Source organism: Carex rostrata, chromosome 4, assembly GCF_964058835.1.
Source record: "Carex rostrata chromosome 4, lpCarRost1.2, whole genome shotgun sequence".
Taxonomy (NCBI): Eukaryota; Viridiplantae; Streptophyta; class Magnoliopsida; order Poales; family Cyperaceae; genus Carex; species Carex rostrata.
The window spans coordinates 5658746-5680988 of NC_135921.1; the positions used below are offsets into that span (position 1 = coordinate 5658746).

At 31.9% G+C, this 22243-nt stretch overlaps 2 protein-coding genes and 1 non-coding gene across 3 annotated transcripts; 1 reads left to right on the forward strand and 2 right to left on the reverse strand.

The window, feature by feature from the left end:
* Window positions 1–2079: 2079 nt before the first annotated feature.
* TRNAG-UCC (transfer RNA glycine (anticodon UCC)) lies at window positions 2080–2151 on the reverse strand. Its single transcript has one exon. It is a non-coding gene; the product is annotated as a tRNA-Gly (tRNA).
* A 303-nt stretch (window positions 2152–2454) lies between these two features.
* LOC144553610 (uncharacterized) lies at window positions 2455–4562 on the reverse strand. The gene has a single exon (XM_078301850.1). It carries the CDS (start codon window positions 4281–4283, stop codon window positions 2598–2600), a length of 1686 nt encoding a protein of 561 aa, XP_078157976.1. The 5' UTR covers window positions 4284–4562; the 3' UTR covers window positions 2455–2597.
* A 9827-nt stretch (window positions 4563–14389) lies between these two features.
* On the forward strand, window positions 14390–15011 carry LOC144552852 (uncharacterized). Its single transcript, XM_078300862.1, has 2 exons — window positions 14390–14527; window positions 14775–15011. The coding sequence occupies exons 1-2, from the start codon at window positions 14390–14392 to the stop codon at window positions 14964–14966; spliced, it is 330 nt and encodes a 109-aa protein (XP_078156988.1). The 3' UTR covers window positions 14967–15011.
* The last annotated feature ends 7232 nt before the right edge of the window (window positions 15012–22243 follow it).

Consider the following 22243-nt stretch of genomic DNA (forward strand, 5'->3'; position numbering starts at 1 on the left):
ATCAAGTCCTAGTTCCCAAACATCTAATTGGAATGGCGGCGCATTCTATCTTCTCCTCTAAAGAACTAGAGCTGGTTGGTTACCTAGATTACATATTGGCATCTCTTGTTTCCATCAACAAAACTAATTATTTGCATTAACCTAATGAAAGTTCCTAAATGGGCTGGGCTACAATTTTCTTTTAAAAAGTTTATTATGCTTGGTTTTTTCTATTTCGGCCCAAAATGACCTCGAATGTTTTATTGCCTGATTCATTGAATTCAATGTTTGTCTTTCCAAAACCATTAAAGAATGTTGTTGGACGGAAATAATTTCTGTCAAAATTTAATAGTATAAGATAGACCTTGACCTTGAATGTTGTAGAATATTGGCCGCTTAATCTTGTAGCAAATGAATTCGAAACTTTCAAATTTGTACATGCACATACATCACTTATAAAGTACATGGATTTCAACTATTTGGATTTATCATTTGAAGCCGATTTGATATACTTTTAGAGTTATTTTGCTCACCAAAACTTTGCTCTTATAACAAATCTAATGTACAAATTTTCTTTTTCTTTTTTGCATGAATTTGCTTCTAGATGTTCTAAACTTTTACTAAATCAGATTCGAGTCCTACTAAAAACCTGATCGAGCATTAAAATCAATAATAAATTGAAAACAGCTGTCAAATTAAAAAAATAAAAAGTTAATATTAATTTATAAACCTCTACACTCATGTAATTAACTTTAATTGCTTTGAGCTTCCACGCCGGCAATTATTATTAGGAAGTGAGAGCGGTGAGAATGAGAGTAGATACAAAAAGTTAGAAAATCGTTTTCTTAAAAAAAAAACTTTCAAATTATAACTACGTTTTATTTCAAAAAGTAGAATAAGAATTGCTAGAAATGACAAAAAAAATGTTCACGGCCGCAATCCGGCCTGAGATACATGTGGGTTCGTTAATTGTTATCTTAAAATGTGAAACATTTAAAAAGTGGTTTGCAGTATAACAAAATTCATGGTAGGCCGAGATACTTGTGAGTTGCCTCAGCTGAAAAGACAATGATCAGTAGAGGGCAACCACTGGTGCTACAATTAAAGGAGCTCAGAAAGAAGATATACTTACTAGTTACTAGATGAGACTCTGAGCTTGGGTTATGCAGGTTGATACACAGAGGCGGATTCAGACTTTCAAATTATAGAGTTGAAATATACATCAAAGGTTAATTATATAAAATCTTCATACTTAATAAGAGACTCAATTTACAATTAATACTCATACTATTTTATTCTAAACTATATATAAAATAAAATCATGTATAGGTATAGAAATTTTGAAAATTAAATGAGAGTCAATTGATTTTTATTGACTCTATCTAGATTCACCCCTGAGTTGACACCTCATGGTATCAGCAAGGCAGAGCGCAGAGCGGGTGTGGCAGCTATTTGTTTCAACTCTGCAAGGTCAATGCAGTGGATCAATTGCAAATAAGTGGAGGAGGTAGAAATGAACACTTTTATTTTATGATTATCCTGACAAAAGGGTGACAAAAGGGTGAGATTCATCAAATAAGTAATACAACTTTTGATATTAAAAAGCAGAAATGAATACTTTTATTTTAATTTAGACTATTGTGTAAATCCTAAATATAATTTATTTTCATGGTGAGCTAGTAGAGTATAGATAATAAACCCACCATTTATCCTTCAAAATCTGAAAAAAATAATCAAAGTATATACAATTTATATTGCTCCGTATTTACCCATTGGGCCGGATTGATAGAAATATGGCTTGCTGAATAGCCCATAAATAAATGGGCTTGACTTCAACAAAAACGAACCAAAAAGCCTGTAATTAGAAGTAAAGTAAATGCGTCTTAAACAAGCACTAACCATCAAGCCTGTACTTAAAACAATAAAACTAATAATCGTAATTAAAAGTAAAGTAAATGTGTCTTCAACAAGCACTAACTAGCACTCCTGTACTTAAACAACAATAAAACTAAATGTTATCAAAAGTATATTTAATGCGTCTTTAACAAGCACTAACCAACAAGTCTGTACTTTTAAAACAATAAAGAAACAAAATAAAAATGCGTCTGCCGGGAGTCGAACCCGGGTCTATTGCTTGGAAGGCAATTATCCTAACCGTTGGACTACAGACGCTCTGTTGTTTCAAATATTGAATATTTATATATATCATATTGTTCATTTAAGGGTACTGTTATTGCTTTAACTTACTGGAATTTATTACAATTCCTTAGCCCCAATTTCCATTTTTTTTTTTTTTTTTTTTGCGGATTGGTTTCTTGTAGGCTTGCAATTTGCAACAATAATTCCTTAATATGAGATGACATTTCAATGTTATGGTTTGAAGAAATCCAATGTGCCAAATTAGTTGTTTGATAGGTAACCTCAAAACTTATATAGTTAGTAATTCACCATCCGACCTTCCAAAATAAATTTATTAAATCAGGAACTATATATATGTTATTCATACATTACAAAATTAAAGAAACTTATTACATATATTAATTAAAACAACCAACTATCCCATATATATATGGATGTTCTATATACTAAAGCGCACTAAACTAAAGTATACAGATTTGCTAACTCCAAATTCCATTTAGAATGCCCTTAAATTTATTCCCACTAATCCTCTTTAAAATCCTCTTTGCATCAGGATTATTATTCTGTGCTAAACTCTCTAAATTGTTAACATATTCACATGCCCCAATTTTTCTCCTACCTGAGATACTGTCACTCAATTGTACCAGTACCAACAACAGATACTTCTTCACCTTCTCCTCTTCAGAAATTAACACCTTTAAGATCCGTGCTACATTTGATTCTCCTTGGATAAACTTTTTCCTATTTCTTTGAACAGAGATCATGCCAGAAAGTGCCTCAGCTGCCATTTCATGCTCCTCATACACCTTCGATTCTATTATTTGTACCAAATCAGACATGAAACCTAGTTCACCAAATTGAATTTTGGCCTCATGAGAAACTCTACAAAGATAACATGCAGCTTTTAACATGACTTGTTGCCCTGAGACCTCGCAATTGCGTACGAAATACAAAATGTGATCAAAAAATGCCGAAAAGATCAATTTGTTAATCAACTTCTTAGATGAGAAACAGAGATGCTCGATTGATTTCAATGCAACCTCCCTTGTTTTGTTGGTATACTGGGTCAATCTCGGATCCAACACACTTACAAGTAGTTCCACCACATCGGGTTCACCATCCGAGAGTGCGGTTAAGAGTTCTATAACCCGTATCTGCATGGCCTCATCCTGGCCATTCGACATTTGAACCAATCTTGATAAAATTTCAACCGCATTCAATTCCAGCATGAAATTCTTGATCTCCTCTATCGGGTTAAGGTTGTTTAAAATTTCACATGATAACCGTATCAATTCTCTACTCGCATCACAATCGCCACAATTCTTGAGTAGTATGTTAATCCCACTTTGTGCCGAGACCGACCATGCATTGTTGCAATTTCCGGTCAATTTAGTTAGTACACTTGCAGCTCGTTCTTTATTCGATAACCTTCCGCTTTCGATAATTTTCACTAACGGGGCAATAATACCATGAATTACAAGGGTGTTACTATAACATTCATATCGAACAATAACCGAAATAGCTTCTAATGCTTCTTCAATCACATCATGATCCCCAAACTCAATTAGGTTAATTAATAAATTGATCCCTTCTGCTTCGACCAAAATTATTTTAACATACCTTTCATCTTCATTTAATGCCTCATTAAGCATGCACATCGCCTGCATGCACATCTCCGAGTCTCCGATCTTCAATCTTGCAAATAGGTCCCTTAAAAAGAACCTAATCTCATCCCAGGTTGCACCAGGGCCCGGCTTAGACACAACTATCGCCGATGATTTTGTTAGTGTTAACACACCGGAAGCATAAACTCTTTCCAAATTGCTAATGTGGCAATCAATCTTGCTAATTATGACATTGAGTTCGCTTCTTAGAAAGAGATTACCGCGAGAATACGTGTCATCACGGCATTGGTCGGCTAGCAACCGTGTCTCATTGCAGGTTGATAGTATGGCTTCTATTAAATTCTTTAGCTCTTGATTTTGTTCTTCTGATAGGAGAGAAATCGTCGAATTCAGTTGCTCGAGTCGGGACTTGATCGATCGCCATTTGGCCGGAAACAGTCGGATTGAATCGGATGCAAAGATAAGCGACTCAGTCAACTCTGTAGCAGTTTGTGCTAGACCCCACCACTGTGTTTCTTCTTGCTCTTCTCCTTGTTTCATCACTGTATAGAGAGAGAGAGAGAGGAGGGGTGGGGAGGTTGGAAAGTATTACTGAAGAATGTTTCTTTTGTGAGGGGTTGAGCAAATGATGCATGAATTGATATGTAGTGCCTTGTTTAACTGTCACTGTACTATAAAGGAATGGAAGCTCCTATCTCTTCAGTATTTTTTATTTATAGAAATAATATTAAAATAATATAGAGTTCTAGACGGATTATATGAGCATTTCGATTTGATAGAAAGAATCGAAAATGCTTTTGGTCTCTTATAAAAAAATCAATATTTTTTTTTTGTGTCTCATTAGGGATCACTATTTTTTTTTTCTGTTTAATTGGAACGAATCGAAAATTTCATGAGGCAATTTTTGTTCGTTTCCTTGAGAAATTTTAATGGGACCGGAAAAAGAATCTCAATAGTTAAAGAGACAAATTTTTCTTCGGTTTTTTCTATTGAATTAAAATATTCATATAATCAGTCTAGAACCCTATAGTATTTTAATATTATTTCTATAAATAAAAAATATTGGAATGGAAGCCTATCTCTTGGGATCTTAATTTATTATTGCTATCCTTTGGTAACTGCCCTCTTTGCTCACTGCTATCTATAAGTTGTCAAAGTTTTCTCTTATGATTCTCTCCATTTATTTTATGAAAAATGTCAAGCATTTGTTAACAACAGAAAAATAACTTAGCTAAACAGGACAGGTCCAGTCTTATTAAAATGGAGATAAAAAGAGTCAATGCTTGTGATAATCATAATCATAAAAAAGAAAAGCATGTGTAGCGCAAGTCTTGTGAAAGGGAGATGATAACTCTGAATTGGGTATTATTAATAGTACAGCTGTTGAGGAAAGAAAAAGTTGAGAATGTCACATTTATCAAATTGGCGTTTTATCAAAACATTGGAAAAAAAAAAGTGAGTTTAAATTGGAACGATATTATCTCAAAATGTTTGGATAATTCTAGCTTACATCTAACTGTATGTACATATATTTAAAATGTATTAAATTAAAAAGTAAAAATGTAGAAGTGTTATTAATTATTTAGATAGGATTTATATTAAATTTGAGTCGATTTGAGAGGTATTTTAGCCTTCTATCAAATAATTTTGAAAATTTTAATGGTAGAGGATTAATCGGTTTATGATGAATCACCAATTAAATTTACAATTGACTCAATTTTATTACACGCCTACTTAAATGTCAAATAATTGAGAATACATCTACGATTTTAATTATTTAATGAGGATGGATCCACTTACAACATTTGAAAATTACAATATCTTATCACAACTTAGTTTTGCGATTTTTACAGTCCAAACAGTCGATCCGAACCGTTCAACATGTAATCTTTATTAAAATGTGTTTGAAGATCAAATTTTACATTTTTATGAATTTTGTAACTATTTATTAAGTATTTTACAAAACTGCTACTTTTAAATAATTCTGGACCATTGAAAAACAACAGTTTTATAAAATACTCAATAAATAGTAAAAAAATTCAAAAAAAAAATGTAAATTTTGATATTCAAACACATGTTAGTACAGATTACATGTTGAGCGGTTTGGACCGACTGTTTGGACTGTAAAAATCGCAAAACTAAGTTGTGGTAACATGTTGTAAGTGGATCCCTCCTCTTATTTAATTAATATTATTTAAAAATATATATCAGAAGAGTTGGATGTACTGATACTGTATATTTTTCAAAAAGGTTTTGTCCGTATAGTGATTTGAATATGTTTCTGTAATAATTCTGACTTCAGAAAATATTATAGTCTTTATTTGAAAATTCCAATTTTTTAATTAGGAAAACATATAAATTGAAAGCCACGTTTTTCTTGCAAGAGTTACTAGAATTCAGAAAAACAACTGTACCAGTACTATATAAGTTTGTCCTTTCCAGAAGTTATTTGATTGAACTTTATACTGATAAAAATAAGTGGTTGGATCAGGAGATGTGAACTGGCTCTAATTCAGTGAGGCATCATGTGCTGAGTCCGCATCGTCTGCAACTCTGCATTAACTAAAAAAGCATCTTTTCAATTAACTCATTTCGGTGTCTGATTTTAAACGGAGCCAGACTACATGTTTAAAATTTTTACATGTAGACACATTATTCATAAGGTAGGCAGATTTCAACAGTTCGGATTTGTTATTTGAAACCAATTTGATAGGTTTTGAAATTAAGCTCACCAAACACTTTGGTGAGCTTAAGAACACCCTAGTTCTACTCACAATAATAGATTATGCTTCAAATTTATTTTTTCTAAATGATAATCAAAATTGTGTAATCAATACACGTATAAAAATCATTGCCGTAGGCTTGAAGACTGTACAAACGTTGAGTGTCAAGATATTGAAAAAGGAGGCGTCTAATTGTCCACAGCCTTTTGTCCACCATTTGTCCACAGCTTTGACTTGCGCGAATATTGTAAAATTACTTCTACATGCTGTATAATTATATAATATATCACATAAAATATATCACTTAATCACAAAACATCCAGCAACTATTTGAAGTGGTCCCATGATAGTTAGAAAAAGATTGCAACTTGAACAACATGACAAAATAAATGTACTTTCAAACTGTACTTTCGGAAATTACAGTTATAGGTAGTTATAGGCAGTTAGAGTTAGTTATTAGCTGTTATTAACACTGGGTTGAATCTTGTATACTGTAAAATTGAATATTGTATACTGTAAAATTGAATATTGTATACTGTAAAATTGAATCTTGTATACTGTAAAATTTTCAATTGAATCTTGTATATTGTAAAATTGAATCTTTTACACAGTAAAATTTACAATTAAATCTTGTATACTGTAAAATTGAATCAGCAGAACTGTAAAATTGAATCTTGTATACAGTAGAATTTTCAATTGAATATTGTTCGGATGAGTAAGAAGCCTTTCTATCATCTTTTTCTTCCCAGATTTTCACAAGATGAATACTGTAAAATTACAAGATGAATACTGTAAAATTACAAGATAAATACTGTAAAATTAACAAATCAATACTCCATATCGCCTTTCCATCTCTTTCCTCCAAATTTTCACAAGATGAATACTATAAAATGACAAGATGAATACTGTAAAATTAACGGGACAATACTATAAAATTAACAGATCAATACTCCATATCGTCTCTCTATCATCTCTTTCTTCCAGATTTTCACAAGATGAATACTGTAAAATTAACAAGGACATACTGTAAAATTAACAGATTAATACTCCATATCGTCTCTCTATCATCTATTTCCTCCAGATTTTCACAAGATGAATACTGTAAAATGACAGATGAATACTGTAAAATTAACGGGGCAATACAGTAAAATTAACATATCAATACTCCATATCTCATCTCTATCATCTCTTTCCTCTAGATTTCATTTGAAATGCTAGATCTCTTATTGCATATAACGAAAACAACAAATTCAACAGAAATAACTTACTAGATTTGAATTTTGCCGTGCTCTTCAACAAAAATAACTTCTATTCGATCGCGCTCCACGATCAATTGGTCCAATCGCCTCTTACCATACTGGCACCTTTCATTTCAAAAAGAAGAGTTCCGAGTCATACCTACATTCCTTTATGGAAGCTGTCTCCTTCATTCACTGGCCAAGATATGAGTTAGAGCATGGTAAGATCAAACCTGGAAGTCAACTGACACCAGTAAGACAGGAGTAGACGAGCAGACAGATAAGAAGAACTGATGAAAACAATATCGCTTGTTCAATGATTTATTGAAGAATAACAGACGAGATGAGAAGCCCACCAAGAATTTATTGAAATCGGAATAGATATCGGAAGATATCAATCGGAAGATATCGGAAGAAATTTTCAAATGAAAACAAGGAAATCGGTCCAATCCTTTTTCGATCGATTTAAGATATCGGAAGATATCAATCGGTCCAATCCTCAGAAATTTTCAAATGAAAACAAGAAAATCGGAGAAACAACGAAAACAGGGAAATCGCCTCAGAAATTTTTAGCTGCTTTACGGAGAAGAAATCGCCTCAGAAATTTAAGATATCGGAGAAGAAATCCTTTTTCAGATATCGATCGATTTTTTGATTTAGAAATTTTTATCTCCGTAGGAAAGAAATCGCCTCAGAAATCGGAAAGAAATCGCCTCAGAAAGAAAAGAAAACAAGTTGATCGGAGAAGAAATATTTTAAAAATGAGAATAGAGGCACGGAAGGAAGGCTAAATAGGCGGAGTAAGTGGTTAGAAGTGGGGACCGGTGTCCGTTAAATTTAGTTAAACACGGGATGGATAGCGCTGTGGACAAATGGTGGACAGAAGGCTGTGGACAAAAACCTTTTCTCATTGAAAAAGATGCATGCATGAATAACAAAAAAGGAAGATTCATTCATGGAATCCAAAAGGTAAAGAAAACAAGAAATACGGACCCCTTATCTATAGACATGGATGTATTAATAAAAGAAGATACAGGAGATCATGTCATGGATACAAACACAACCAACACTGGACCAGGCATGGAGAAAGCAGCACTAATACAACAAGTTGCCAAATATGTAAACAATTCAAGTCTTCTATTATTCACATGTTATGTGAAACACATCCTGCTACAAGTCAGTGGGACCCATATGTCTGAAGCATAATTACAGGCTATGTTGTAGGGAATCCGTAACAGAGAATCCAGAATGAATGTGTTGGTTGATTGTGTAATTGCTCCACATACGACATGTGAGTATGTGAACCCCTTGTCTGGATATATCGTTGGCATGTATTCCCAGAGATGGAGAGAGCAGCAGCCAACAGGTGTGGTGTAGAAAGTCTACTGAGTACCGACTATGATAGAGAAATTTTTAGGGGTCTCTACAACTTTGTATTTTGTAATATTTTTTTTTTATTGGTTCTATTTTATAATTTTTTTTTGTTGGTTCTATTTTGTATATTCTATCCAAACAACTTTCGAGTTTAAAGTTTAGTTTGTACAACCTTTAAAAATTAATCTTTTTTTAGACAACCTTGTATTTTGTAATATCCTATCTTAGTACTATATATGAAAAATTAACCGGCAACATAAATGCTTGTTGTCCTAGTATGGTATTATTTAATTATTTTGTTTGCCTTGTGGGGGTCAATAGGTGCCTTTTCAGTAAAATAAACCAAGGGTTTTAATTATTATTTTTTTACTAAAACCAGGGTTTTAAATTGCTTTATCTAAATATTAAAACAAGCAATTCACGGTAATTTTAGAAATAAAACAAAATAAAATACAAGAATTCCGTAGAAAAGCAAAATGTAAATCATTGTAAATGAAACTGAATTACTGATCATATATAGCTCTGCATCAATCAAAACAAAATTCATGCCAATTATAAAGGGAGAAAGAAGACAAACTATTAAGTGACAAACACAAGTTAATTGATCTTGGTGTGTAGGTCTGTAGGTATTATATATTTATATATATTTCTATAATTAAATCTTCCCTTTAAAGGGACAAAAAAATGATTCCATTTATCTTGTACTTTTGTGAGAAAATTCATTAAATCAGTTGAAGTACACTAAACACCGAGTCGCTTTTGTTTTCCCCAGTTCATTCATGTGATCCCTAGCTATGAATTTTGGATATCATAATTAAAAAAAAATTATTAATCCAATCAGGATATGATCAATTCCCATTATGTTGTTTCTATATGCAACCTAGAAGAGGTGAATAATTATCTTGACAGTTTTTTTTTTTTTACTTGGTATACAATCTAAGTTGGAATTAAAAAATAAATAAATAAAATAAAAACAAGCCTTGACTGCAATTTTTATTTTTACTTAGTTTACAATCTAAGGTAGAATAAATAAATAAGTTGGTGATCTTATAAGAAAATAAATATATTTCAAAAGAAAAATTACAAATAAGTTGGTGATCTTATAAGAAAATAAATATATTTCAAAAGAAAAATTACAAATAAGTTGGTGATCTTATAAATTAGTTACATATCATATTTTCATGTCATTTGAATATCATTAATTTGATATTTTATCAGAAGTTCTTAAATATAGATCATTACAAATTATCATTTGATTAATGATTAAACTTGCACCAAGCTTCATAATATTTTAAAAATAAATGATATGAATATGTGCAGATCACGTTTGATTATAAAATTAAACGTTATGTTTAATGACTGTTATTGTTATCCTCAAGTTAATCCGCTATTAAGAGATCTCTACTCATTTAAAAAGAAAATGAAAAAATAGTATTTATTTTTATAGACAAGGAAAAAAGGTTCTATTTTGGTAGGTGTCAGTGTCACTAGTAAAGAAAATTAGTCACATCTTCACTGGTTCCATCACGGCACATCACGTTATGCATACCAGTCACGTGACATGACTTGTGTGACGTGACTCTCTTCGATCGAAAATAGCACATTACGACTAGTCATGCAAATTGACCTAGTTACATGACCAATTTTCAATGTTGTTTTTATTTAATTATTTTGCAATAATTTATTTTTTTTAGTATTTTTTTTATGAACTAATTTAAAATTTGAAAAAATAAATAATTAAATGTGACCAATCATGTGTAATCACAGTATGATTATTTGAATGATACTATCCTCTACTATTTAGTCACATCACATCGCTTAAAAAAATTATTACGTAACTTGATCAAATCACGACGGACACATCATGTTTTTACTTCATTAGATGTAACCGTGCAAGATTTAAACTCATAGCTTCACTCTTAAATATACAAACTAGTCTTGTAATAAATGTTTATACTATAAATGGACAACCCAACTCTTGTGTTAAATTATACTTACCATTAATTATTACCATAATTCGCAATTCTTATTTGCTCTGTCAAGTTGTTGATGTTTGCATCATAATTAATTCATACGGTATAGATCCCAATCATCCCATGTGGCCATGATCCAATGGAATTTTTGAAGCAGATCTCAAAACATTATTTTGAAGAATTTTATGCCATTTGAGATCTTGGTGCACGTGGTATTGTACTGAAATTGGTGCAAATTTAGGGATCTAAAAAACCTGCCTTGAAAGTTCCCCACATTAATTTTCAAAAATAAGCAAATTCTCCAAGCAAGCAACCTTTATGTGCAATTTGCTGTTTTATTTTGTTTTTCTAATTATCTTTTCTATGAGTAGAAATTTTTTTTTTTTTACAAGAAAAAAAAAGACTGGATAGTATAACATCAGTGTCATTTCAGTCTATATAACACTAACTCTAAAACCTATCGAATTGACTTTAAACGGTGAATCCAAACCGTTAAAACCGATCTACTTCATTAGTTGTGCGTTTACATGTAAAATTTATAACTTTTTGAATTTATTTGATATCAAGTCAAGCGGTCAAATGTGTGAGTTTTTAAGTTAATTTGTATACATTCATTTTTTAACATTTTTGCCACTTGATTTGATACTAAAATAACTCGAAAATATAAAAAAATTTGTATATAAACGCATCACTCATAAAGTAAATTGGTTTGAACAGTTTGAATTAGTCGTTTGAAGTCTATTCAATCAATTTTGAAATTAGTGTCATGTGACACTGACCGATGTGATACTAGCCGAACTCAGGAAAAAGAGATAGAGAGAGGATGGAAGTGGTGAGAAAGATAATTGCTGCATTAAATGGGTTTCACAAAATTATTAATATGCATAATTTTTTTTGTAGGAAGAAGCAAAAGACTGAAAGAGATTCTTACAAACAATTAACTAGAAAGAACTTAATTTGATAATCAAGTAACAACAAATTCAATAAAAACCTAGGAGACTATGGATATGGATATGATAACACACGGGTTAATTTTTGAAAAGGCTACTGATATGAATCCATCGAGACTTTAATTATTAGATGTTTACATTTTCACTTCATGTGTGCTTTTGCAAATTTCACCTTGTGAAATTTCCTTATTAGTTTTATAGAGTTGTGGCTGGTACTATTTATACGATTGTTACATCAAAAGGTTTCTAACTGCAATCTAGTTTGTAAAAAAAAAAAAAAAAATCATTTATAAATTACAAATTACAAAAGCATTGGACCGAGAAATTAGAAAGATCGTTAACAAAATATTTTTCCTGTGAAAAACATTTTTTTTATCATCACGAAGATTTTGATGAATATGTATTGCAACATAATGTGTTCTTACTAAGTAAATAGATAAATCAAATGTTTTCAGAAATAATTCATCCGACATCAAAATTATTGTGAATTTTAAAATATACGTGATTTATGTCCGTATTATTTGTGCAACATAATACCTTTCTTTTTTTAATTAAGTCTCAGTATTTTTAATATATTATCAATATTATAAAGAAACAAATTATTCTCGAATTATACTCAATTTATATTCAAATCACGAACTTTATGCCTTGAATAATTTTCATACATCGAACATGTCACAACGTGTTGCTTTTGACCCATCTGTTATTACGCCTCACTGCATGATTTGATTCATGATCTATATTGCTACAATCTTTTTTTTTCCGAATGTTATAAGCAATGTGAACCGTCCGATCAATAATTAGCGCACACGATTTAATCAGCTCAGAGGAGACCATCACAAGCCATGGATTGTCACCTGGTTTAAAAACTCCTGACAGAGGTTGCAAAAAGAATAAATTGGGCTGAACTGGGCTTAATTGGACTGAAAAAGAGAAGCTTTCTGAATGGTTAAATTTTGGTGATTTTCATTTGCAACAATTAGGCCTATATTGGTGTAATTTACGATTTGAAAAGGTTTTAAAAAAGAATTTGACTTTTAAAAGTTTGAATTCATCTTCCATCCTACCATTCAAATAAAAACAATTTATATTTTGTCCTTGATATAACACCGTCAAAAAAAATTAATTACTGATGGACCAGGAAATACTTCTTTACAACAAAAGGCAAAATACTTTTGTGATACCAATTTTGGAGATATTTGATTGAAAATGATTTCTGTAGCTTTCAAAACGGGTCGGCCATTCAATTGTCAGATGAAAAACCTGCCAACTCATCACATCCACGTGGCAGGGAATCAAAATTTTCTATTACACATCTCTAAATAGACTTCACACTATCCACAGTGACAGAGTCACTGAATCCAAAAACAGGCACTTGCCGATTCCTAGCTTGAAAAATATTTTAAAATACTATTTTTCTTGTACATTTTTATTTAAAAAAATTACAAGAAATGATTTCTATTAAAATAATTATATAATTATGTTCTATTCTGAATTTTTTTTGTCTCATTCAATTCTATTTTTCAGCTCCACCCCAAACACAGATTACACAATAAAACATCAGAAACTGAAATATGACAATGTTTTTAGCATTCTACATAAAAGGTGAGCCCAGTGAGAGTTTCCGATTACATGAAAAGTTCTCAGTGGGAGCGCCACAGAAAACCCACACAAGAAACAAAGTTAGGTCATCGGCCAATACAGCAATACTTCACCAGAAATAGTAGAAGGCTGGATTACCACAAAATCTTGAATTGGGCCTAAATTAAATCTAAATATTGTGGTTTCAAATACACATGGTATATTCATGCATACTACTACAGCCCACAAAACATACACTCCACTCAACGTGGCCTCTTATTCATCCAGCACAACCACTTTCTAACAAGCCACTTTTGCATATACACCCCTAACAATCTTAATTTGATAAGTATTTTCTGGGTCACATTTAAAAAATCATTGATTATTGATGATGCAAATCTGTAACTGTTAAGAGAAATATCAACTAACTACTATTAGTTGATTTGGTGATAGTGACATCTTATAGAGTGTGAGTATTATGATTTATGAAGCAAATTAGAACTTTAAATATAAATTTACATTTCTTTTCAAAAAAGTAATGAGTGCGCTTTTTATGTAAATTAAATATTTACCAGGGTTATGTAAGCAAATTTAGAGTATTCATGGGAATGGATGATGACTCTTCATGTTTCCTTACCTCTTGGAACTTATATATACACACAAACCCATATCTTAAAATACCCACAATAAAGAGAAACCTAAGCAAACATACACTTTTTTTTTTTTTGATCAAACACGGGAATAAAGCACACCCCTCCTTCGGCATAGCCATCAGAGAAGTATAAATATACAAAAAAGAGTGAGAAAATGCTGGAATCCAAGGCAGTAATAGGAGAAACCGACATGCTTCAGACGATGCAAACTGACGCACTCAAGTTTGCAGGGAAAGCCCTCGATGAGTTTGAGGCCTCCGATGCTACTGCCATAGCCCGTTTCATCAAGAAGGTATTGTGGGTCCCAGCAAAAACCATAATTAAAGAAACAACATGTAACTTTGATATAGCTTCTTTAATATGTTCAAATTTCAAAATGAATAATAATTATGTGAATAATCTTATAGCACTTTTGGTATACTTGTTGTACATAACCTAGATCGATTCTCTCAACAATCGTTTCTCTTAATCGAATATACTAATTATTAACATATTATTGTGCCTTTTTCTTAACAAATCATGTGCAATTATCATTGCAGGAGTTTGACAACATGTATGGGCCCGGATGGCAGTGTGTGGTCGGTACGAATTTTGGGTCATTTGTAACCCACCATTTTGGTTGCTTCATCTCTTTCAGCGTAGGAAGTCTCGACATATTGCTCTTTCGGGTTGGGGCCACCCCGGAGGCTGACACTAGACGCTTTGTGGCCGTGGAAGCCGTTAAGGCTTAATATTATTTTCTTTTGAGTTATGGACTTTTTGTTCTTTCTCTTAAATTTTTGTCACCCTGTTTCATGAATACTAAAAAAAATATGTATATTAGAAGGAAAAAAAAATTATTGGTTTAGATCCTTGTTTCATGTTTCTCTTTATCCAATTACGTAAATCAATAGTTCAAACCGCACTCAAAGGTAGAGCATTTCCCATTGATATAAAAGCTTCTGTACCAGAAGCAATGGTATCTCCAATTCTAGCTCCCCTCTGAGATGTAAAATATATCTCTTCTCACCATCCCCGTAGTGTATAAGACAAATGTATGCATTTCGATTAGGGTCGTATTCTATAGTTACGATTCTACCAGATATGCTTTTTTGATTTCGTCGAAAATCGATTCGACGCTTATGCCGAGCGATTTTATTTCGGACTTACCTTAGATGCATATGGGTTTTCAAGATTCGTTCCAGATTAAAAAGAACAGTCTAGATTTCATTCTACCAGATCAAGTGCTTAACTAAATCTGAATTCATAGCGTGGTGGTGTTTGTTAGGAGATGAGTGGAACCCATTTCACAGTAGCAAACTAGCAATTGACAAGTAACAACTTAAGCGGACCACATAATTAATGCCAAAGGATGAATTCTTTTTCTCTTTTTTGTTTTCACTTTTTTTTTTTTTTTTTCTGTTAATCCGTTTCTAGCTAGTTTTGTTTTGTTTTATTTTGCTCATGTTTTTTTCCTCTTTTCTTTTGGATATCTTCATTTTGTAGAAATTCAGTCCTTGGCAAAAACCCCGTTTATTTGGGCCTTAATGGCCCATTTTTTTGTATGTTTATTTTTCTTTTTATTGCAAATTCCAAATTCCTTTTCAGAAAAGAAAGATCTAAAATAAAAAAGAAAAATGAGATCTCTTTCCACCTATTAAGACTTTTAACTAAAAAAAAGCTTGCAAACAGCTATTGCTTGCTTTGTTTTTTCTCTTTACTTAAAAACCTAAAATTGTATACTGCTTACTTAAAAGCAAATACATAAGAAATTTATTTTATCATCATGAAAAATAATATCTAAGCTCCAACAGAAATAAGCGCGTGATAAGTCATTTTCTAAACTAGATCATCATTACTCAATTAAAACACCACCTAACACAGATGTGTCATAATACAGGCAAAACAAAACCTGGTTCAATTATGAGAATTACCTTGCATGAACTTCTTTTTTTATATAATAGGAGACTGCCCTCGTAAATTCCGCTCCAACCTCGTACACTCCGCTCCACCTCCATTAAATAATTAAAGAGATTTTGAAAACGAAGGTTGAAGAGTCGTCCGTCCGCTTCGCTTCTCCGCCCCGCCCTGTCACCTCTGCCTCTCCCTTCGTCCGCCCGGTTCACTTCGACTCGCTCCATTCGAGCGGATAATTCCGTCGCGACTCAATGCCCCGTCTCACGTTTTGAGCAGATGCTACCGTCCAACAGATCTAGCCACCGCTCATCGGTCCGTCTCGTCTTACTCCAACCGAGCAGGTGCTTCCGTTTAACGGATTTGATCATCGCTTTTCGATCCGCTTACTATATATAAATAAGGTATGTGTTGATGTGGTTGTTGCCGATGGTGATAATGATGATGTGTTTTCTTCTTCCTCCTTCCTCCCCTCCTCCTCTCCTTCTGTCTCTTTCCACTGTGGTGGCCTCCTATGAGGTGACTGTCCTGGTCCGGTTGACTCAGCTCCCGGCTTGGTTTGATTCAGTGCCTTCTCGGCTGAGTGGTGACTATCCTGGTCTGGTTGATTCAGTTTCCTATCCGGTTTGATCCAATGCCTCCTCGGCTGAAGTGGTGACTGTCATGGTCCGGTCTGATTCAGTGCCTCTCAGGTGCGCATTCTTCTAGGCGGTGTTGACATGGTGTAGTCACACTCGCTCAACTGCTATGTTTGCATATCAAGAGAAGAGAATGAATGGACCAATTGACTTGCTAATATGACGCGAACTGAATATTTCGTAACTACTGGTTTTACTTTCCCTCTTTTCTTTAATTTTTAGCAGTAAAAGATTTTACAAGTAGTTCAATGTATAAGATACTATCTTTATGTAATAAGAATACTTACGCTGGAACAAGCTTGAAATTTGCTCTGATGTTAAATGAAATCCCCTAAGGGCTTACAACCAAAATTTTTTTTTTTTTTTTTTATATATATTAAAGCTTCAATGTTACATCCAACGTGAATACACATATTTAAAGAGCTAGTTTGACTTCACGCAGTGGACGATCAATAAGGACAAAATGAAAAAGTGTACGACTAGTGCGTTGTGTGAAGCAGAAACAGCTTTGTAAATATCTTTATCTGACATGTCTCATATCCATGAATACCTTCTTTTCAAGGCTTCAACAAACTTTTCATCTTTCAATAATTTTGTGTCTTAGTGAAGGAAACCAGCTCAGAAGTAGTACCAGGCTACCCCAGTCCAGTACCGGTCCAGATCATCAATTTCTCAGTCTTGAAAAAGAACTGTATATGTATAGTACTAGAAAATTATAATCTGTTTTAAGATTTTGGTAAAATTTGAATTAAAAATTTACTAACACTAACAATGGCATTATTTATTTGGGAGAATTTTGATATATACCACTCAAAAACTGTGAAATTACATATTTACCACCCAAATTTCTATAATTACATATTTGCCATCTAAAAATCTAATAACTCACATATTTATCCAATTAATCAAAAATTGAGATTAATTAAATTTAAGATTATATAAAATATAATTAATAAGTCATTTAGTCTCTTCTCCTTCTCTGCTCCCTTCCTCTTTTGCGCACAGATTTTCCTTCTGTCTTTTTTGACGTAACTTCTCATTTTCGTTTAAACTCTCTTCTTATCTCGTCTCTTCCACTTAAACTCGGAGAGAAGGAGTAACATACTCGATATAAAGATTCCAACACCAGCTTGATCGTCTAAAATCAAGGTAACTACTTAAACTTTTCTAGCTGAATTTGATGCTGATATCACAACCCGTTATCAAAGTAGTAACTGAGTTTGAGAATATGTGCTTTGTTACTAGCTCAGTTTGGAATATCTATTTTTAATTTTTTATATTGGATATAAAGGAGAACGGTTCTAAAGAAAGAAAGAGAGGGTGCTAAGTTAATTCTTGATTAATTATAGTTTTAAAAAAATTAAACATAATTAATCTGAGTTTTGGGTATATTTGATATGAGGAGGGTTCAAATGCCTCCATTTTTAAAAGCTTAAATAACTCAAAGTTTAAAACTTAAACATCAAAATAAAACCGTTAGATGTGATCTATGTTATTTTCTCTATGTGCCCATACAAAATTATCACATTTTGATTTTGTTTTTATGTGAATCAATAAGTTAAAAAATCGTCTAGAAATTATCTACATTAGTATATATTTTTACAAGCTCAAGATGACAACCAAAACAAAGTTGAAATGCCATATTTTTTTACACGTGCATAAATAAAATGATGTAGTTCATATCCAACGGTTTTATTTTGAATTTTAAGATTTAAATTTTGAGTTATTAAAGTTTTTAAAAATAGAAGAATGATGTTTTTAAAAATAGAAGAATGATGGAAGCACAAAAAATGGAGGCATTTGAACCCTCCTCATTTGATATATACTAAAGTTATATTGGATAAATATGTGAGTTATTAGATTTTTAGATGGTAAATATGTAATTACAAAAATTTGAATGGTAAATACGTAATTTCACAGTTTTTGAGTGTTATATATGAAATTCTCCCTTATATATTATATAACTAAAATAAATTAGAGATTTCATATTGGTGGGTAACAGGCACCCATATCCCTTTTTTTTATCACATTAATTAAGTGCATTAATATCTATTATTAAAATTCATCTGACCGTTACACCTTTTTTATATCTATATTATAGCGTTTAACGTTTATGAGATGACATGCCGGTACGACCGATATTTGATTTCTTATGTCAGATATAATTTAAAATTTGTATGTATAATAGGCTTAAATTTGTAACATATAGATCCTAATATTCAGACTTCTGCTTTAAGTGTGCATTTTCTGCAACACCCCTCATAATATTTAAATTAATAACAAGAGCCCAATATATGGAAGAATATTTGCACCAAGGCCCCTTAAGGGAGACATTGGTAATGAGGATTTTTGAAGGGCTGTTCACCAAAATTGGAAGGAGGGTCCAAGTTTTCTTCTTATTTTTTCACAATTATAATTTACAATATGAAAAATCAACAGTATAAGACTACAAACAAAATAATAATATAGTTTGAGCAACTCATCTTGTAAAATTTTAGAGGGGGGTTAATTAAGTTGCATCTCACAATCATAAAAGAAAATTAATCAGAACTCTATAAACAATTGTTATGAAAAATACATATACTGTTAAATTGTACAAAAGGAAGAAAGAAAAAATAAAAATAGAATTTCAACCTCAAACAAAATCTCCAAACCAAGAAAAATCCCTCTATGTCCGATTATATGTATTAAATATATACTATGGTATATCATTATTTATGGAAAACTAGCAGACCAAAAAATTAAATTAGAAAGTAAAATGAAAAAACAAGCAGAAATTAATATCTAAAAACCAACCACCTTTTCCTGCTTTATATCCTCAATTTGATACCGCGATAAATCGAGCTCGATTAAATTGTCCTCTTCATCACCAAATGAAAATTCAATCAATTGATCATCTTCCTCGATTTCCTGCTTTTTATCGTCATCGTCTGACAACCACATTGCATATTCCAACCATCTTTCAAACCCATTGCCTTCTTTGGAAGTTTCGGAATCCTTTTCTTCGATTGAGTTTTCAGATTCTGTTTCTTCACCTTCATACTCTTCATATATTATATCAAGCGGCCTTGCAAAATCGAAGAATTGTTGATCTGATATGAAACTCCAACACATCGCTGTTGGTGTAACATCCTTAATTTCCTCTGTGGTTTCATGAAAGGAAAGGGATTGATTTGTGTTAGGTTGTGGGTTTGGTTGAGACGGGGTCGAACCAAATCGAAAGAGTGAGAAGATTAGAAGAAGAGAAGAGAGAAAGGAAGGAGATATGAGAAGAGATATTAGGGGTCTTGGGAAGTAGAGAAAGGCCAATAGAGAAGTTGTGAGAATTATTGAAAAAATGTGGTGAATATCTTTAGTTGATATTGCTTCTTGGTTTTTATGTGATGATTCCATTTGTGAGATTGAGATAGTGGAAGAAGGTGACATGATGAATTAAAGGAGGGTATAACAAGAAGGGTTATATCATGCCAATAAAGTTCACACGTGCATGGGATCATATATTAAAAATTAATTAGAAGTGATTCAAGAATAAATGGTGATGTATTCTTTAGGTCTTTGAGAATTTGAAATGTATTGTTGTTTATCAAAGCAAAACAAATAGATGAAACAGATACTTTTGCTTATTTACTTTTGACATTTTTAAATGTAATAAGAGAAAGTTTGAGATGATTTTGTTATATTAAACGATAGATCAACTCTTTTTTGTTTATGTTATTTAAGTCAACAGTCAAAGAAATTTTTGTACACCTGTTATTTACACTGTTTATACGTTCAAAAAATATTTATACCTGATAACAATTTTTTTTTTTTTTAATAATAACATAGTCATTTTTATAATAGATTGTTTATACATAATATTCAAAAGATATAAATATTTTTTGTTATCTGGTATAAATATTTGAAAAATAATAATAAAATATACTTTTGAAGAGCAGATAAAAAATGTACTTGTAAGATTGCAGTTATCACTATCTGTCTTTGCATGGTAATTTTTTTTAGCCTACATAAAAAATAACAGTGAATAAATCAAGCTAGATATTGAATAGGAGTCAAAAGATTGAGATTTCATAAAAGTGCCTTTACCAAAGTCTTATCATATGGGACTAGAGTGCACTTTACTTTCAGAGCACAGATTCATTCCTCTCTATTATTCCACCTTTACCTAGCCAAAAGATGTTTGTCCCTACATGAGATAATCTAAGGTCAAGTATTTTAGTCTAATTTGTAGAGTAGAACTAGGGTGCTCTTAAGCTCACCAAAGTTTTGGTGAGCTTAACTCTAAAACTTATAAAATCAATTTCAAATGACGAATCCGAACCGTTGAAATCCGCCTACCTTACGTGTGATGCATCTACATATGAAATTTTTAAACATTCGAATTAATTTAGTATAAAGTCAAGCGGTCAAAATTAGAAGGTTAATAAATTAATTTTAGTGCATTCATTTTTGAACGTTTTTTGACCGCTTGACTTTATACTAAATTAATTCGAATATTTAAAAATTACACATGTAGATGCATCACACGTAAGGTAGGCGGGTTTCAACGGTTCGGATTCGTCATTTAAAATCGATTTGATAAGTTTTAGAGTTAAGCTCACCAAAACTTTGGTGAGGTTAAGAGCACCCTAGTTCTACTCCTAATTTGTATACCTCACAATTTTATGGACTCCAACAATTTACTTGAATTTCACTGGTGGTCAGAAACAAAGTCAAAAAATAAACTAAGGGGCAAAATTTTCAGTATAGGACATAATTGTATAATTATTTTAAGTTTGAGGCCATTGGATATTTGGATGTCCCATGCATTTTTCATTTTAATAATGGTTATTTTAGCAAGTATTTGCAATGCTAGCAATTAACCTTTTACAATGTTTGTATTCTTTTTAATGTCAGCATTCTAATAGCAAGCTCTTTTTGCTATTAGAAGTTAAAAAGGTCTCAAATAAAATGCTTAATTAAATTAATTTTTTCTGTTAATACTACTTCCAACTTTTTGCCTATTTTTTATATATTACCGCACTTAAACAAAAATGGCCATACGGCAAGCAAAGATATCAGTGTTAATGTAAAATAATTGACTATACAGCTTAACAGCTGCTTGGTTAGCAAATGTTACTAGTTTTATCAGACATGGCATATACTTTTGGATCCAATTGCTAGCTAGGTACACAAAACACCACATAGAAGTGATACAAAATAACTTAGATTCAGCTCCATTTATTTTTCTCCTTTGGCAAGAATGACCTATGATTAATTTCTAATTTACAAGAAAGTGGAAAGAGAGACATGCATGCATTTTAATTGGAGAAATAGTACCAGGGGACCAAAAATGCTTTTGATTTGTCGCAACTAACCATTTAATTGGGTTGTTGCTGTGTGTTATTGTACCCTTTCTTATGAATTACACAATGCCACAAATTTGTTATATTGCACACATTGTACTTTATTTAACATTATCATGAAATTTACTAGCTGGT